Source organism: Durio zibethinus, chromosome 16 (genome assembly GCF_047325235.1).
Source record: "Durio zibethinus cultivar Kanyao isolate XHJ-2024 chromosome 16, ASM4732523v1, whole genome shotgun sequence".
In the NCBI taxonomy this organism is placed as follows: Eukaryota; Viridiplantae; Streptophyta; class Magnoliopsida; order Malvales; family Malvaceae; genus Durio; species Durio zibethinus.
The window spans coordinates 4,446,159-4,464,593 of record NC_143177.1 but is presented as its reverse complement, the minus strand read 5'-3'; the positions used below and the strand labels follow the sequence as shown (position 1 = coordinate 4,464,593).

Sequence of the window (18,435 nt, the reverse complement as noted above, 5' to 3'; positions counted from 1 at the left end):
GAGTGCTTGGTAAAGGGTTTCATGGGGTGTTTAAAGGCTGGGATTAGAGGTTGAAGGCGTGCGAAAGGCTGAGTCGTTTGGGTGTGCGAAAGGCAGGGCGTTTGTGTATCTGAGCTTGAGGGTTTCTAATATGTTCTAAGATTTGTGTCCCAGTGAGCCTGGAAAGGGAAAAGAGTTGGGTTTTTTATAAGGTTGGAAGCCTCAGTTTGTGTTTGAGGGCATAGCATTTGTAAGGTGGCCACATGGTGGTGGTAGGACGGCTGGATAGGGAACTATAGGGATGGCTGTAGGGGGCTACAAGGGTGACTGGTGAGGGGACATGATAAGGGTGGCAGTGTTCTTGTGAGGTGATTGGACAGGAGGTGGCTAGTCGGGAGGTTGCAAGGGGTTGTAGGGGGTTATAGGGTGACTAGTGTCAGGCATCAGCCCCCTTGCTTTCTGCTATCTTTTTTTTTTCCTTTATTTTTTCTTTTTTTTGTTTGTTTTGTTTTTGTTTTTTTTTTTATCAACTATAATTATTAATTAATTTCAATATTAATAGACAAAACTTAAAAATAAAATTTAATCTAGTAGATTCGAATAAAATTCGATGTCTACATGTATTTGTATAATACAAAATATTAATAATTTGTGAATTCGTTTAATATTTTATACAAAAATTATATATTATAATTCATATCGAAACGAAAAATATGAAATATATTTTATCATATTTGTTAAACTTATATTTGTTAAAATTTTAACTCGGGTCACCTTCGCTATAGTTTTTTAAATTGCTAGGTCTAGTATTGGGTTAGGGGAAATGCTATATAGTACGAGTTTAACTACTTTTTAAATATGTAGACTCTTTACCAATTTGACATCTCTTCTTCCTTACTTCAGAAATCAACCTTTTTTGCACTACCAATCTGGACAAAGCCCAAGTTGTGTTTGCACAAGGTCATAACTGTGAGAGAGTAGTAGCTAGTAGTGGTGAATATTTTACTGAGATTAAAACTTCACGTGGTAGGTTGGCAAAGCATCCCGCTTGGGGCTAAAGGGGTAGTTTGGAGGAAGAAGCAGCCTTCGATTTTGAACAAATACAGCTTTGAATTTGGCCTCATTCTTGACAAATACAGCTTTAATATATGAATATGTACCCATATTAATAATATTTAATATTGTGGGATTATTGTTCTCGGGTCCTTTTATGGCTTTGTTTGGTGATCAGTAACTGATAGCCTTGTTGCTGACAATTTCCTAACTGAGAATTACATCTCTTAAGGTTGAAAATACAGAAGATCGATTAAAGTGTTTCATCCAGAGAATTTGGTCTCTTCTTATGGTTTGGAGCTATTCCATTGATTCAAATTATTGATCCAATATTTATTGAAGATTAAAAATTCTTCCATCGAATGATTATACCTCAGCAGGATAAAATTTTCCTACTGTAACTCTAGCTCACAAAGATTGATTTTTGATAGCAACCATCATACATCAAATACTTTGACAATAATTTCACTAGAATATTTTAAATAACACTACTCATACATTTCTCTGATACTTAAGTATATTGGTTTTCTATTCTCTAATGCATCTATTATTTTTTTCTAGCACTGAGATGTGGTTTGAAACATCTCAAATTTACAACTGTGAAGTTGGATCAAACCCATTAGCATGTCCATTTTTCTTTGCGATATCACCATTGATAACAGCTGCTCCCTCATGATCATCATCGACGAATCTCCTCCAAAACCAGTGCTGCTTCCACACTCTCTCGGCCATCTCTTCAATTGGTACATTTTTCGTCTCGGGTAATAGAAACAGTGTAAAGATTGACATGATCAGAACCCAGCCAGAGAAGAACAAGAAGATTCCAAACTTGAAATGACAGAGCATTGACAGGAAAGCCTGGGCTATAACAAATGTGAAGAGCAAGTTGACACAAACAGTCACACTCTGCCCTGCCGAGCGGGTCTCCAGGGGGAATGTTTCACTAGGGATCAGCCAACCAAGAGGCCCCCAAGACCATGCAAAAGCTGACACGAAGGTACACACCATAACAACTACTAGGATTGCGAAACCTTTATGGAGATCATTAGAATGGTCTTTAACCTTGATTCCTAGAATAATTGCGATGACTACTTGAGAGAAAAACATCTGGACACCAGCTTCAAGTAACAGCACTCGACGACCCACTTTGTCGACCGAGTAAATGGATACGATTGTGGAGAGCACATTGACAGCCCCAGTTATAACAGCAGAGTAAAGGGACGCATCATTGCCGAATCCCAGCGTGTCAAACAGGACTGGGGCATAAAACATGATTGCATTGATACCCGTGCATTGTTGGAAGATCTGTTCCATGTATTCAAACAAAAAGAAAAGCAGACATATCAGTAAGAATTGCTTATGTTACCAAAAGACATGTTTCTGCTATTAAGTACCAACCTGCAGGGCAATTGCAATGACAAGTTGGGGGCGGTTCCTGCGTTGAAGGAGATTCCTAAAAGGGTGTTTCACTTGTTTTGCCACACGACTTGCCTCAAAAAGCTCCAGGAACTCAGTCTCAATATTATCTGTGCCCCGAATCCTTCTGAGCACAGCTTTTCCTTCTTCCAGGTGACCTCGCTCAATGAGACTGTTAGGACTGTCAACCACCAGGAGGGCGCCGACAGTAAGGAAAAGTGCTGGAATTCCTGCCAATCCCAATGATAGCCTCCAACCCCATCCTCCTTCAATTCTGTCGTTGAAAAGCAAAGAATTGATGATAAATAGTCAGCAGAAAAGCCAGAATTTAGTTGCAATGCAAAAGGAAATGACTGATTGTGTATCATCACACCAACTTCTGTCAATGGTTCTTCACAGTTTCAAGGCATATGCTTTGCATAGCCTATCAAAACTCAATGGTCAAACCTGAGCATCTTAGCATTCAACGCATTACTTGGGATTAAAACAAAAACTTTCAAAAGCTCATATTGTCTATGCTATTCCAAACAAAAGAAACGACTAAAAGAAGCATAAAAGACGACTAGCTTTTGGTAAAAAAAAAAAAAAAAAAAACCTAAGGCATCTTTGAATTCGAGTTGGAGACTCCCTCCCTGGAAAATCTTCATCATTTGCCAAAGTTTTACTTGTTTAATAAGTGAGCAAAGCTGTTAACTGCTAACAGGTGTCGAGAAACATACCAAGGAAGAGAAGTTAACAATTTGACGAGAAATTTTTTTAGAATATAGTTTTGTTGTTTTAACAGTAGCTGCCACCTTCAACAACTTAAACAAATCTGCTACAGGCCACGTGTACTTCAATGCTAAATTCATAGAAAAGCATTTCATTTCACATATTTTTATTGTTTTAACATAATATATCTATTTGAATGTAGAATTTAATTAATTGATTTTTATAACATTTTTAAAAATAACATTTAATAAAATTGAAAATCGAATTCATCACTAAAATTTTTTTATTTTCAGACTATAATCTTCTATATAAGGAAAAACATAATTTCTCTCACTTTCTACAATGATGAAAACTTTTAAAAATGAAGAAACAAAAATAAAAGAGAGAGAGGGAGCCGTAGAGGTAGAAAGATGAGGCTTACTTGGCGGTACCGTAGTTGACAAGATTGGCAAATAGAATTCCAATAGTGACGTTAAGCTGGAATAATATGTTTAACCCGCCACGGATTCTTGTGGGTGCTATCTCTGATAGGAACAGTGGCACAGCCTATTATACATACAAATTCCAATATCAACTGCACAAGTTATTTTACTGACGAAAAGATAAAGATAAACAATGCAAAAATGCACACCACACAAGAAAAGAAGAGTTGGAGGGAAAATGGGTCAAAAAAGCATCACGTAATTCGTAAAAAGACTTTTCAAAAGATATTAAAAAAAAAATCTAAAAGCAAGAAGAAAATGTAAAGAAACTTGCTTTTAAAGACTTTTTGTGGATAAATCCAAGAGATCTTTTTCATACGATGCCTTCTCATATTAAGCTAAAGGAGAAAAAAAAGCGTCACAATCACATGTATAAAACGTCAAACCTCATAATATATATATATTTAAAGCTAAAAAATAAGGGAAGTTAAACAAGCTCACTCATGATTAACAGTCCATTTGAGAGTCAGATTGGTGAATTTTCATCACATCAAAAAGTGTGCTTCATGACTGAGTTTTTTAGCGACCAATGCAGCTTCAAATGGATCCTAAGACTTAATAAAGCTAATTAATTAAACAACAAGCGTCTAATATAATTATCAAGCTTACCTAGTTAATTAATGAATCAACCAATAGTTATAATTTTAGCTCTAAATTTTACGGAACATTGGGTCAAGAAGGTCTGGTCCGTTCTTACAAAACTTAGCCAGCAGACAAGAGTTTTAGCGACGTGCTGAAAACGGGGATTACTGGGGCTATAAGAATCTGTGGAAATGTAAGGTTTGGACTCATTAACAAGCTAATGAAGTGGCTGATAAGCAACGGCGGATCCTTTGAAGAACCTAGGGAGCCATGGCCCCCAAAAATTTTAAAATTTTATATATATATATATATATATGTTATTTTTATAATAATTTTGATTTTTTTTATAAAAAAATTAATTTAGTTCCGTCGAACTTAAATTTATTGTGTTGATATATATTATTTTTTATTTTATGTATCTATATTGGATATATAATTACAAAAATTATTTGTATTTAATTATTACAACTCTTAATTTCAAAAAAATTATAATTCTTTAACTTTTGTTTATTTATTATAAATAATTTTTAATTAAAAATGAATAACAAATTTGTCAACATTATATTTAAACAAACATGTAAATTTAAGTTTAATATATATGCAAGTATTATAATAACTAAAATCAAATTGAAAAATATCCAATTGTAATTTTTTTTAATCAAATTTTTTATTATATTCTGCATCCTCATTTTATTTAAAAATTGTTACATGTCAAAATAACTAATGTAATTAGTTTAAATACATTTTCATATTTTATAAAGTAAAAATACCATGTTAAAAATTAGAAAGTTTTAATTTATTGTATCAAAGTCTTTACTTTATTATTTTAAAATTTAATTTATTTAAAATATATTTTTGTGATGTTTTCAATTTAATTCTTTAAATATTAAATATGATAAAATAATATATTAATATTGCAAAAAAATAAAATGATTTTATTTTTATAAAAAATATTGTTAATGATTTATAATTAAAAGTCATAAGACCAATTATTTAATATATTCATTTTGTTATATATATATTTACATATTAACATATAATTTTATTATTATATGTTTGCATTTATTTTTTATTACTAATAAATTTAATATATTTTTTAAAAGAATTTCTTATAAAATATTACTTTAACCCCTTCAAAATTAAAGGTCAAGATCAGACATTGACTCATAAGTGATAATTCGAATGCTATTACCATCATCAACTAAAATATAAGGGAAGTATATATATCAAACTGATTACCAAATTATTCCAAAGGGAATTAAATTATGCCTGATAAGGCTACCTCAACTAGAGACAACGTCCAAAAATAAACGCACCTGTTTTTGCTACATCTTTCTTCCACTACCAAAAATTTGTTTATTATCGAAAGAATTTTACCGCCTTGTTACTCTTAATTTGGTACTCTACTTTTATATGCACCAATTGGCTCAATTCAAATAACTCTTAGTTTGCTACATTGTTAATTAGTGTATAATGTTGTATACTATCAGTACATTATGGCACCTTTTTAAAAATTAATTTTAAGTATATTTTTAAGATTATGTATATTTGCTTTTTAAAATTTTTTAAATTATAAAATTAATTTTTTCATGAAATATTATTATATGATTCACTGACAATGTATAACATCTAATATATCAAATATAAGTAGTTAAAATATTAGGATCGATGATAGATCTTAACTTAAATTTGGCTATTAGTAAAATTATTTTTAGTCGGCGATTATGTGATATGTTGGTAAAATATTGTATTTCAGTGATTAGATTCAATCTTTAACGATTTTAAATATAAAAAAATTTCTAAAAAAACAATTACAAAAAAAATTTTGATGGCAATAATTCATTGTTACCTTCCATAAACTGCTTGATATATATGGAAACAATATATTAAAATATAATAAATACCCATTTATGGAAATTACTGATTAGCAAAACCCATTTATGGAAATTACCTGATTAGCAAAGCCGACTCCACAACCAAGCAAGATCCTGCCAATAATAAGCATGGCAAGGTCTTGAGCAGCAGCATTAAGAACAACACCAACAATGAAAAAGCAACCAGCAATCAACATGGTGAGGCGGCGGCCAAGCCTCCTTGTGGTATAGGAGGCAAAAAACGTGGCCGTTAAACCAGCCAAATAAAGCGATGAAGTGAACAATTGTAGGCCTTGATTGTCATATTTGCAGTAATTTCCATCGATTCCAGGGTCATTGGTCTTTCTATAGACAACCGGGAAGAACTTTTGCAAGAAGTCAGGCATGGATGTAACGCCACCTGCATCAATTCACACAAAAGTAAGTTCATTTATCTCAATAAAAAACTAAGCTAACATTATCAAATTCCAAAAGTACCCTTGTTCTTAAAACATGGCAATTGCTCTTTGAGTCCCAGTTTGGTGGTAGAAAAGCTGCTTTTCTTCTGTTATTTTTTTTATTTCCTTTCACAAATTCAAACTTTAATAAAATCCTAAAATGGTTTTTTATTTCTTTCTTTTAATAAATCACTCATAACCCATAGCCAAGAAAGGAAAAAACTTTTTTAATAAAATGTGTTAAATTAAAAACATAAAAAATTTTAATTTTTTTTTAACCAGAGTTGTTTGATTGTTTAAGACGATGAAAAGAAACTTTTAAATCAACAAAAGATATTAAAAAAAAAGTGTAACTTTTAAATAAACAAAAGATATTAAAAAAAGTTTAACTCCTTTCCTTTATTTTTTTTTATTAATCATCTAAATTTTCATGCAAGCAAAGAAAAATGAATTACCAGAAACACCAACATCATAACCAAACATAAGGCCACCGGTGGCGGCCATTATACAAGAAATGATGACGATGGGAGTGATCTTAGCTTCGAACTCCACCCCGGCCGGTGGGACCGATGAGAATCCACCCGCAGGCATGCTTCGCTATGTATATATCACCTAAAATTACTTTGTTTTTCTCTAAAATGAAGAAGCTAAGATAGAAGAAGAAGGTCAGAGCCTTATGAAATGGAATAGGCAAGAAAGAAGAGGAGAGGGTTTATATAGAAGTGGAGGCCATACAGTTAAAAACACCAGCACAAGGTACGAAATGGATGACGTAGCGGGCACCCCATCAGGATCTTTCCGCGTGGCTTTTGACTAGTCTCTGGGATTTTTCCTTTTTTACTACTGGGCTCTAATTTCTTCGACGGCTGGTTAGCCAACGAACGGCACTTGATTAGGGTTATCTCAGTTAGTACTGTTACTGTCAACTGAAGAGAAGATTATATTTAAAGCAAATTTGAGTTTTGGTTAGTCTTGATTGAATTTCAAGTGTGATAATGAAGAGGATTTTCTGCATAGGTCAGCTGGTTAAAAGCATAATAATTTTTTTTGAGAAAAAAATCATAATAGAATTAAATTTGAAAAAAAAATGATAAGATAAAAAACATAGTTGTTGTTGACCCATATTAAGTAGTTGTGTTTATTGGTACTGTAGAAAAATGAACTGAAGAAAACCATTGGGGTTTGACGGGCCATGTTTATGTTTAATCCATAGGGTTGGGAAATGTGTCTTAGCATTTGAAACCTTACAATTACTGGTTTGGTTTCGAGGAAACAACTATTTATTAATTACTCTCTTAAATTTTTATTTATGTGACTATATATGCTTTGTTACCTACCGTTGCATTAATGCAAAATTGTTATAATAAATAATATTAATCTTAAAGATGTTTTAAGTGCACTTGTTAGCCTCCAATTTGTTGTACCTCGTAAATTAGAACTTAAGTTTTTTTTTGTGTAATTTTTTTTTGCATTAATTGCATTATCATTTTTAAATTTATCATTTTTATTACATTCTCTATTATCTTCTCAAAAATTATTATGTAAATAAAATTTTTGATGACATTACCGATCATTCTTTTATAATAGAGAGTTTTAAAAATATTGACAAACAAAACCTAATCTCTTTTTCGATGGGCAATGGTTGGACTTTGATAACTGCATCCTTTCACCTTTAGACATATTTCTCAAAACTCTCAATATTTTTCTTTTCCATGCTTTATAAAACACAGTCTAAAGCTAAATCTATGATTTTTTTTATTGTGTGATAAATGCTCTTGCTAGTTCCTCTAGCAATTGGTGTAGTTTTTATCCAATTGGACATAGCACAATGTAGCAAATCCAATAAGGTTATCTTGAATAACATATATGAGCAACTTTTCATCATCTGCATGTGTAACCATCTTACGATAGTATATTGTGATATGTATTATTGGACATTTAGTTTCAACATACTTTTCAAATTCAATCACCTTGAATTTGGGTGGAATTACCACATCAAGAACTCAGTACAATCTAGCAACATCCATTGAATTATAGAAATCTATTTCTTCAATGGTTTGTAGCCTTTTCATTTTGTGATCCATCTTTTGTTAAGACCTTAAGCTTTTTGTGGTTTCTAGTACACCAATTTTAGCTTTTCTTTTTCTTTTGGATTATTCAAATTTGGAACTTAAGTTTCATCTAATATTTTTATGTTAACAAGATGAGTAATGTATCATTGAAAATGTGTTTAGGCAACTGATGAAGGCACACTAGAATATACATAGGGGTATCCTTCAGTGCATGGCATTTGTGGTGGTGCTCCTTGGGACGCTTGAGCTTGATATAGGCCAAAACCATGAAGGTATAATGGATCATCAATGTGTCCATTTTGGGCAGCAACCTCTTTAACCACTGTCTTCCTTTTGTTAAGGTTTTTTAGCAACTCTATTATATGTTCTAACTATCTCTGCATTTATTTTTGTGCCTTTTCCACCTTTTAGATATTGAGAGCTTGTTTTTCTTCCATAATTCTAGCTTGATAAAGAGTATTATATTGCATCAGATTGTTCATAGATTGAGTTAGCCTTGAACCTTTATTACTACAATTAGAGCACCATATTATTATGTGTTCATGCAAAGGAAAAATTTGTAAAATCATCCCTACACCTTGCAAAAGTTTTCTTTAAAAACAATGAAATAAATATGATGCAAAACAATCTCTAACAAAAGATTTTAACCATTATGCAAAAAACTCTTTTTATGATGATGCAAATGCATGAATATACAATTTTTAAAAAAAATGTGTAAAAGGTAAGAGATATTTCTTCATATGTCATATTTTAGTTTTTATACAAAAGGAATGGTAGAGCTTTAACTTAACGTTGGATTCCTAGGGTTTGACTACATGCTGGGTTTAAAAGTCTTGATAATCTAATGGTTCCCAAATTGCTCCTCACATTATTGTCAATGATAAACGGGTTTAAGGTTGTTCCTTATATCATTGTCCATGATAAACTAGTAAGGCACCCTAATCCTTACACAATATAGGCTAAAAAAATGTTCAATTTAAGTAGGAGTCTTTTGCTAGTTCACATGGAGGTTATCAATTCATGAGAGTGGATGTACTCACTCTGTAATGCCCCCAATCCCACATCAGGAGAATGTGTGGATAAAGAATGATATATATGTAGAGACTTAATCCCAAACTTGTGAGGCGCCTTTTGTAGAACAAAACTGTGAGACCTTCGGGTCAAAGCGGATAACACCTCACAGGTTAGGTGCGGGTCTCTACAAATGGTATCAGAGCGGTCACCAGTCCGCAGTCGTGGGAGTCATTAAGTGCTACACGGTGGAGCCGTAGGAGTCACTAAGTGCTACATGATGGTCTGGTGTGATCTTGGTCCTGTGGATGGACTCGGCTTGACAGGGACGTCAAGCATTAAAGGTGGAGAGATTGTAACGCCCCCAATCCCACATCAAGAGGATGTGTCGATAAAGAATGATATATATGCAGAGACTTAATCCCAAACTTGTGAGGCGCCTTTTGTAGGACAAAACCGTGAGACCTTCGGGTCAAAGCGGACAATACCTCGCAAGTTAGGTGCGGGTCCTATACACTCACTCCTAAAAAGGATAAAACTTAGATATAGAGTTTATACATGAATGTACATGTGTAAAGTGGGTGAAGGGACATTCCAACCTTTTTGACATTTTATTCAAAAACCTAAATCTTAACATACCACTGATTAAATATTATACAAAAAATTAAAAAAAATAAATAAATGGATTAGTGAACACCAAAAAACATGAATAAAAACATACATAAATAATCAAAATAAAACTATCAAAGTAAAACTTAAGATAACATATGACTAACAATTGACTTGACTCTCTAATCTCATTGATGGAGTCGTCAAATTATCATAATGTTGAAGTCTGAAAACTTGATTATTAGACACAAAAAATATGAAGTTGCCACTAATCTTTTTTACTAGCCATGATTGGTCATCTAAATGAATTTATCTTTCGAAAGGTTGTCCTAAGCATAACTAAGAATCTTTAAAAAGAATAAATTCTGGTTTACATATTTAGAATTTGGTTTAGGAGTCGATTACAGGTAGGGAATATTGTAACACCCCATAATGCCCATAAATTAGTATCAAATTAGTTTTTAGCTAAGCTTTAATTAAAACTGTCTATGCTATTTATTTTTATTCATCTCATAATTTAAATGTTAGAAAAAGTTTTTAGGTTTTTACCAAAAAGAAATTTTCCTCACTTCAGGAGTATTAAAAAAAAACTCGTCGTTCACTTAAAAAAGTTCCGTTGTTGGATTAAATATTTTATGAAAAAATTATTTACATCCCTTTTATTTACAAAATAATTTCAAAATAATCAAACAAAAATATTATAGAAATATAAAAATTACAAAATCAAAATTCACTATAAATTTTTTTTCTTTTTCTTCATTATTTTTCAATTAAATCAAAATTAAAATAAAAATAAATTAAATAAGAAATGGATAAATTAATTAAAAAATAACAAACATTAAAAGAATAGAAAAGAGAAAAAAACTCTAAAAATAAAAAATAAAATAAAAAAGAAAAGAAAAAAAATTTACAATCGGGTCGAGTTTTCAACCAAATTGGCATACAAGTCCAAATAAGCCAGAATATAGGTCAGAGTTTCTTTAAAATGGTGTAGTTTCTTGATATTATAACAGACGAAAATTTTATTTTCTTCATCTTCTTTTTTTCTCATTCTCTCATTCTCTTTTGTTTTTCTTTTCAATGCCATTTTTATAAAAGGATAGCTATGAAACTCAACAATTCCTATAAACCAACTATTTTTTTAGAATCTAGCATAAAAAAACGCAACCTTCACCAAAAAATTCAAACTTTTCCCTGATACCATTGTGAAACCTAGATATTGATGAACTCTTCTATTGTGGTCTATTGTCAATCTCATTTAAAAATTCAAAAAATTCATAAAAAACAACCCAAAAAAAAATTATAGAAAACCAAAATTTTTGAAACAAAATCCCAAAAACACTTGAACAATAGCTTTATTTTTTTTTAAAAAAAGTAAAACTAAGCAAAACAATTTTTTGTCTCAAGAAGCAGCTTTAAAGTTTAAATTAAAGCCAAAACTCAAAAAATCAAAACTAAATTTCAAAACCAAAAGTTCTTTATCTATATGTTAATTGTGTTAGCTCTTTATTTTTTTTTTTTTAATTTCAATTGCCATCCAAGCTCTCTATCCAATTACTATGTTTTTTTAAGTTTTTTATATAGGGATTGAATTCACTTTAGCTTAGAAATATTTTAATTGACTGAATTTGTCAAGATCAATCTTTAATACTTTTGAAATCTCTTTTTCACTTTTTGTACAAACTAAATTCCTAAGAATTACCAAACAAATTCAAAAATCATTTTTTTGAATTCAAGCACAATCTAAAAAATCAACCTTAAAATTTCCTATATTTTTCCTTTTTTATTTTTTATTTATTTTGGATTTTATTTTTTTGACTTTTTTGACTCTTTAACTTGGACTAAAAAATAAAAATTAAAGATAATATAAAAACTAATAAAAGTGAAAATAGCATAATAAATTAATACACTTTATGCCTTTTAATTGTTTAGACTTTGAATCCTAATTGCCAAATTAAAGCCCAATTAGCCTAAAAAACTTTTGAAGTCCAATTTCAAATTACAGTTTAAGACTTGATAATGTCGAAAAGTCCTTAGACAAAATAGGGTGTCTACAATTTGTAGCATTTTGATTTTTAATAATTTTGGATTTAAATGATTTCGAGTTTAAGTTGTTTCTAGTTTAGATCTTTTTAGGTTTGGGCTCTTTCGACTTTGGGTTAGATTCAAGTTCAAGCTAATCATGTTGTTCTTTTAGATTTTATGAAAAATCCATTTGTACACGTATTTTGAGTTTTAAGTTTGGTTCATTTCAAATTCAAAATTTTTTTAATTCAAATAGATTTCTATTCAAGTTATTTAAGTTCAAGCCATTTTGAATTTAGATTCAAATCTTTGACTTTTTCTTTCAAATTGAGTTCAAGTTCAAACTTTTTAAGTGAGTTTTAGGTTCGAATTTATTTTGTCACTTCCTTTACCTATCCAAAGTTAATTTATTTATCACAATATTGACAATGATGGCATATATATATATATATATATATATAGAGAGAGAGAGAGAGAAAGAGAGAGAGATTTTTACTTGTTGTAAAAAGTAAGGTACTATACTGACATTTTGTTTTTATGTATAACCTATAAAGAATAAGCAAAAGGAAACATTAAGGAATACTGTAAAATGATCCATATTCTTTTAAAAAAGAGAAAAATGAAAAGGTATTAAAAAGAGAATATTTCAAAAAAAAAAAGAAAGGTAAGGATTAAAAAGGATTTTTTGGTTGTTTTTTCTTTATTTGCCTAACATGTTTTGTTAAAAATTTTATAAAATAGTACAAGATATTTGATTATGTATGATACTTAATCAAAGGATTGAGAAACCAAGTAAAAAAGGTTATGATAAAGCTCTGATAAAGTTCCATAACAAAAAGAAATCGATTTAAGGTATTAATAAATCAATTTGTAAGACTTTCAACATATATAGGTCGTCGAATGCCTTTGCAAAGGCTTTTGAATCCCATGTGATAAAATGCATTTTATTTCAAGATTGCTCTATGGTAGTCAATTGCCTTACTAATAGCATTTAACTATTATGACTTGAAAGTCAGGCAATCAAATGACTAATTAGGGTAGTCGACTACCTACATTGATTTTACATTCTATTTGAGAAAAACACTAAGTTTGTTGAATGCCTTAGAAAAGAAGTCGAATACCATGATTGAGGATACATTCTACTATAAAAGAAATCGATTGTTATAGGTAAGGCAGTCATTACTCAAACTAGAAATGCATTTTAGAACTAAATTTACAAAGGGAAAGTGTACTTCATTCACAAAGCAATTGTCTGCCCTAATTTAAAAGTCATAATTTTTTGTTGTAAATACTAGTTTATCTTTTGATGAGTTTTAACTTTCAAATGGTGATCTTTCACTTGTAAATGATTGTTAATAACAATTATTAAGTTCTAAAAGACATAATCTTAATGAAAAGACAAATTGGTTGATTGAATCAACACAATTGAGATATAACTATTAATCAAATCTCTATAAATAGGATGATAAAAAGTTAAAATGAACAGAAGTGAACAATATGAAATTCCTCAATCATTTTACTTTCATTCTCAAATAAGAAATAAGTCTCATAGACATTATTTGCTTCAAAAAACCATGAGTAAGAAAAGTTATTTTGATCCCTCATCAAATGTATTTAGAGGTTTGATTTCACAAATGCAAGGTGATTTCAAATAAGGTTTCATTATATCTTAAGGCTATTCAATCCTATGTTACATATCATTACTAGTGGGGATGAAATATACCTAAAAGAAAATAGCATTTGGAACACGTCTTAAAACCATTTTCTACTGACATTAAAGTCTCTATCTTCAATACAAGAGTTGGAAGACTAATCAACTACCGTTGCAATTACAATAGTTCTTCTCTAGTTATTGAAAAAAGTTTAGGCTGAGAGGCACTCAAACACGTTTGGGCTAAAAGGGATTAGTTGCAAATTTTGAAATAATGAATAACAAAGCTAGCACAATTGTAATAGTTTTATGGTTAAATGAGATTAATTTTCAAAACTCCCTATTTTGTTTCTTTTTTCTAAATAAAATTCTATTGAGCAATGATAAAAGTAATTAGACAAGCTAACACAATGGAATCATCTTTATATATTGAATTCAAAATTTGATGGTTGTTTTTTTATTTTAATAAAGTCTTTATAAGCATTTTAAAGAAAAGTATTTGGCTTCAATTTCCATTACTCAAAAGTCTAAAAACAAAAAGAAGATATCATATTCATAAATGTTAGCAATTTAGCAAAATATCAAAAACCCCACTTTGTTGTGGTCCATTCTTTGTTGCAATTTGCAAAATGATGAGTTAAGACTATGAGTAGTGTGGTGTGAAAACTACAGCTCATCTTTTGGTATATACTTAATTTCAACAAACCATCATGCAATTTGCAGCTTGAGAACTTGCCAAGATGCTAACTAATGTTGGCTAGATCTCTTGTGATTTTCTCAACTTGATTAATTCTCTCTAATTTTGAAAATTCTTAGTCTACCTTATGACACTTAAAATAGTAAAAAATAATAATAATAATTCTCAGAGAGAAAGTTTTATGCCATGGCTTAAACCACTTTCATTAAATAGAAAGATAAAGACATTCACATAATAGTTGTGGGAATGTCATCATGTTTACCCAAAAAAAAAAAAAAAAGGAAAAAATTGTTACTTTTATCTTGTAATTTTACTCAATCATTTAAACAAAAACTTGATAAAGGTGAATTCATATATGGTTTGCACTTTGCAAAAACCACAAAACTTGGAAGAAATGGTGCACTCCCTAACTATGCTTTTTGTTGTATATACGAATTATGCCAAAATTCAAAGTGTCATCCATTGCTAATTCGAAAACAACCAAAATAACAACCCATTTAATCGTTGATTGGAAGAAAATTTCTTTCTCTTCTTTAAATCATCATATACTAATAAAAAAACTCAAAATTTCTAAAAACATATGTTGTAGATGCCAAATTTTATTTGAAACATTTTAGCATGATTGAACAAAGCCCATTTAAAACCCGTAAAAAGGTCTCTTTAAGAGCCCATAAAATACATCGATATTTAAGCCTATAATAAACAAAGAAAAATGAGATCCATATGGTTATTGTCAAACTCTTTTGCATGGAATTTATATGGATGATACCTTTTCACATAGATGTATGAAAAATAAAGAATAAATGAAACGAGTAAACCTTTAAGTCAATTATAGTCAAAATTACATAAAATTTGGTCAACATGAATAGAATCAGGGTCAATCCTCAATGTTCAGAACTTAATTGGAATCAATGTGGTTTAAAATTAAATTTGGTGATTTTTAAAACATAAATTTTTTATTGCACTGAGAAAAGTACAAAATTACTAAAATACCCTTTAGGGGTTTTTTCGTATTTTAGCCTTCTTGAGCTTGGATTTTCATGAAACCTTTCAGATCTTAATTTCATCATATTTCATAATTTTTGGTGCATTAAAATCACAATAGCACCTTAAAAAGTGTGAAATTACCAAAATGCTCCTATAAGGGTATTTTTATAATTTATCCTTCCCGAGTTTGGATTTTCATGAAACTTTTCAGATTTTAATTTCATAATATTTCATAATTTTTGAAGCATTTGAAATCACAGTAGTACCCCAAAAAATGTGAATTACCAAAATACCCATATAAGGGTGTTTTCGTAACTTGGCCTTCTCGAGCTCGGATTGTCATGAAAATTTTTAGATATCTATTTCATAATATTTCATGATTTTTGGTATTTTAAAATCACAAAAATGAGGATGAGAATAATGATTTTCTAAGAAAATGGCTTAAATACCAAAAACTTTACACTAGGGGTAAAATGGTCTTTCTATGGGCTTAAAGGCTATAAAAATCTAACCTTTGTAGTGAATAATTTGGACCATTGGATCTCATTGATGTTGATCCAATGGCCAAAGTTTATTTTTAGAAAAAAAAAGAAAGAAACTTTGGCCCTTGGATGAGATGGGATCCAAAGGCCTATCGACACCAAGAAAAGAATATACTTTTAGGAGAGGAGCTTGCTAAAGAGGAGGGTGGAGTCTACTAAAGGGGAGCTAGAAAAAAGAAAAAAAGGGAGGCACGTAAAAAAAAAGGAAAGAAATTGCTAAAAAAAAAAGAAGAAAGGTCGAATATAGGAGGTTTGAAAGAGAAGGAAAAAAGAAAAGGAAATGAGAGGAGTCTATCGAAAAGAAGGGTTGGAAGAAAGAAAAAGAGTTTGGCAGCTAGGGAAAACTTGAGAAAAGGAAACTTAAAGAGAAAGTGAGAGCTTGATGAAGGAAAAGAAAGTTGTATCTCTTGGGGAATTATTTTCTTTTTCAAAAAGGTACTTCTTTCATTTCCCTTTCAGTTTATTTTCATAAACAAATTGTTGTCTTCATCCCTTCATGTTTACCTTTTCTTTATTTTTGCATAGAGTTGTACAGTGCATGCTATTTTCGTTTGAAGTTTAAAGTTTGTTTTTTTCTACATGCTAAACCTTATTGAAAGCAGTTTGCGTATTGACTTTTGAAACTTCATCCTTTTCATGAGTGTGTCATTCTTCCTTTTAATAAGTAGTTTTGCATGGAAAAACTCCTTTTTTTGTTCATTAGTTCATTATGTGAATGACATTTGTTTGTAGTAAGTGATCTATAAAGAAAAAAAGCTAGAAATTTTAAATGTTTATGAGTATTCTTAGTGGTCCATTGTTTTAAACTTATATTGGTTTATAGACCCTTTTATGAGATGGCTATTTATGAAAAAAAAAGTCCCTTCTTGTTTCAATTTAGTTGGTAAATGTTGTCCTCTTCGGTCCTTAGATTTTTCTTTACTTGTCTATGAGTTTGAGACTTCATAGCTAGTTATTTTAGTTTTTGATATTCTTGGGAGTAAGGGATTGTTCATGATTGTAGAACTAGGTAAACATCAAGAGTTATGGTTAAGGTCTGCGGTTTGTAGGTTGCCAAACAGATTGGGATTCATCTTTTCTTCTTGCATTATAACCATCAAATAGTAAGGAGAAAATAGAGAAAGGGGGAACGGTTGTGTCAATTTAGTGGGAGTACTTCCTTTCTAATTAATAAACCAAGGTCTTAAAACTTGAGTCCATACATTTATTTATTAGTAGATTTTATTTTCGTGCAAGTTTCATATCATTTATGTTCATACAAAAAATTTTAATTGCAATTTAAAGTTCATGCAAGCTTAATACTTAAAAGAAAAAGAAAAAAAGAGAAAAAAATTTTTACGAACTAATTTTTCAATGATGAGATTTTAAAGAAGTTCAAGTAGTGATTTATTAAAATCTCTAGGTGAAGATATTTTTCTAAAAAATAGTACCAAAGTAATAGAGTATTTAGAAAGATATTGAATACAAAAGATTTTCATTTATTTATTTTAGATATTAATAATAATGTGTAATGACTCTTTAGTAATGAAATTGGTATAATTAAAGATTAAAAATTAGAATAAAATAAAATTAGTTAAACGAGAAAGGAAAAAAGTAAAATGAAATCTCCAAGGATGGGATTATAAGGAATTTTGAGTAGAAATTCTTACGAAATCCCTATGTGAGTAAATTTTTCTAAAATACCACCAAAGTATCGGAGTATTTAAGAAAATTTTCGATCACAGATTTTATTTGTTTTGTTCCTTTCAAGAATCTTTAGTAATAATTGTGAAATAATTAAAGAGATTAAAACATAATTAAATGAATAATAAAATGTATAACATAATAATAAATGTTATATTTTTCGTAAGCATATTCTACTTTATTGCTTGCATTGCATAGTTTTAAATACAAATAAAAATTTTCAATGATGGGATTCCAATAAGTCCAAGTAATGATTCTTGAAAATTCCCTAGGTGAGAAAGGTCTTTTAAAAATTACCAAAGTATTGGAATATTAGAAGTTTCTTTTTAATACGAAAATTTTCATTTCTTAATTATTTTCTTTAATTTGAACCTTTTTTTAATAAATAAGAATGTGTTTCTTGGAAATAAATGTATTTGTAGATAATATTATTATTCCATGACTTTTAATAATTTTTAAAGAACAAACAAAAAATCTCCAAAGATAAGATCCTAAAGAAATCCGAGTAGTGATTCTTTAGAAATATTTAGGTAAGAAAATGTATCTAAAATGCCACTAATGTATTGGAGCATTTAAATTAATTTTTGATAAAGATTTTTTGTTTTTTATAAATGGCATGAAATG

General features: G+C 29.9%; 1 protein-coding gene across 1 annotated transcript; it reads right to left on the bottom strand.

Moving 5' to 3' along the window:
* Positions 1-1,484: 1,484 nt before the first annotated feature.
* Positions 1,485-7,248, bottom strand: LOC111291319 (sugar transport protein 13-like). The gene is made up of 5 exons (XM_022882993.2): positions 6,990-7,248; positions 6,175-6,497; positions 3,581-3,705; positions 2,431-2,722; positions 1,485-2,337 (listed from the first exon to the last, which is right to left on the bottom strand). Exons 1-5 carry the CDS (start codon positions 7,123-7,125, stop codon positions 1,624-1,626), a joined length of 1,590 nt encoding a protein of 529 aa, XP_022738728.1. The 5' UTR covers positions 7,126-7,248; the 3' UTR covers positions 1,485-1,623.
* Between the last annotated feature and the right edge of the window lie 11,187 nt (positions 7,249-18,435).

Bases quoted from the DNA above. Each gene is read 5' to 3' on its own strand.
- LOC111291319 (XM_022882993.2), bottom strand. From the start codon at position 7,125: ATGCCTGCGGGTGGATTCTCATCGGTCCCACCGGCCGGGGTGGAGTTC. The intron at 6,498-6,989 runs GTAATTCATTTT...GAATTGATGCAG, and splicing joins TTATGATGTTGGTGTTTCTG to GTGGCGTTACATCCATGCCT. The intron at 2,338-2,430 runs GTTGGTACTTAA...TACATGGAACAG, and splicing joins TCATTGCAATTGCCCTGCAG to ATCTTCCAACAATGCACGGG.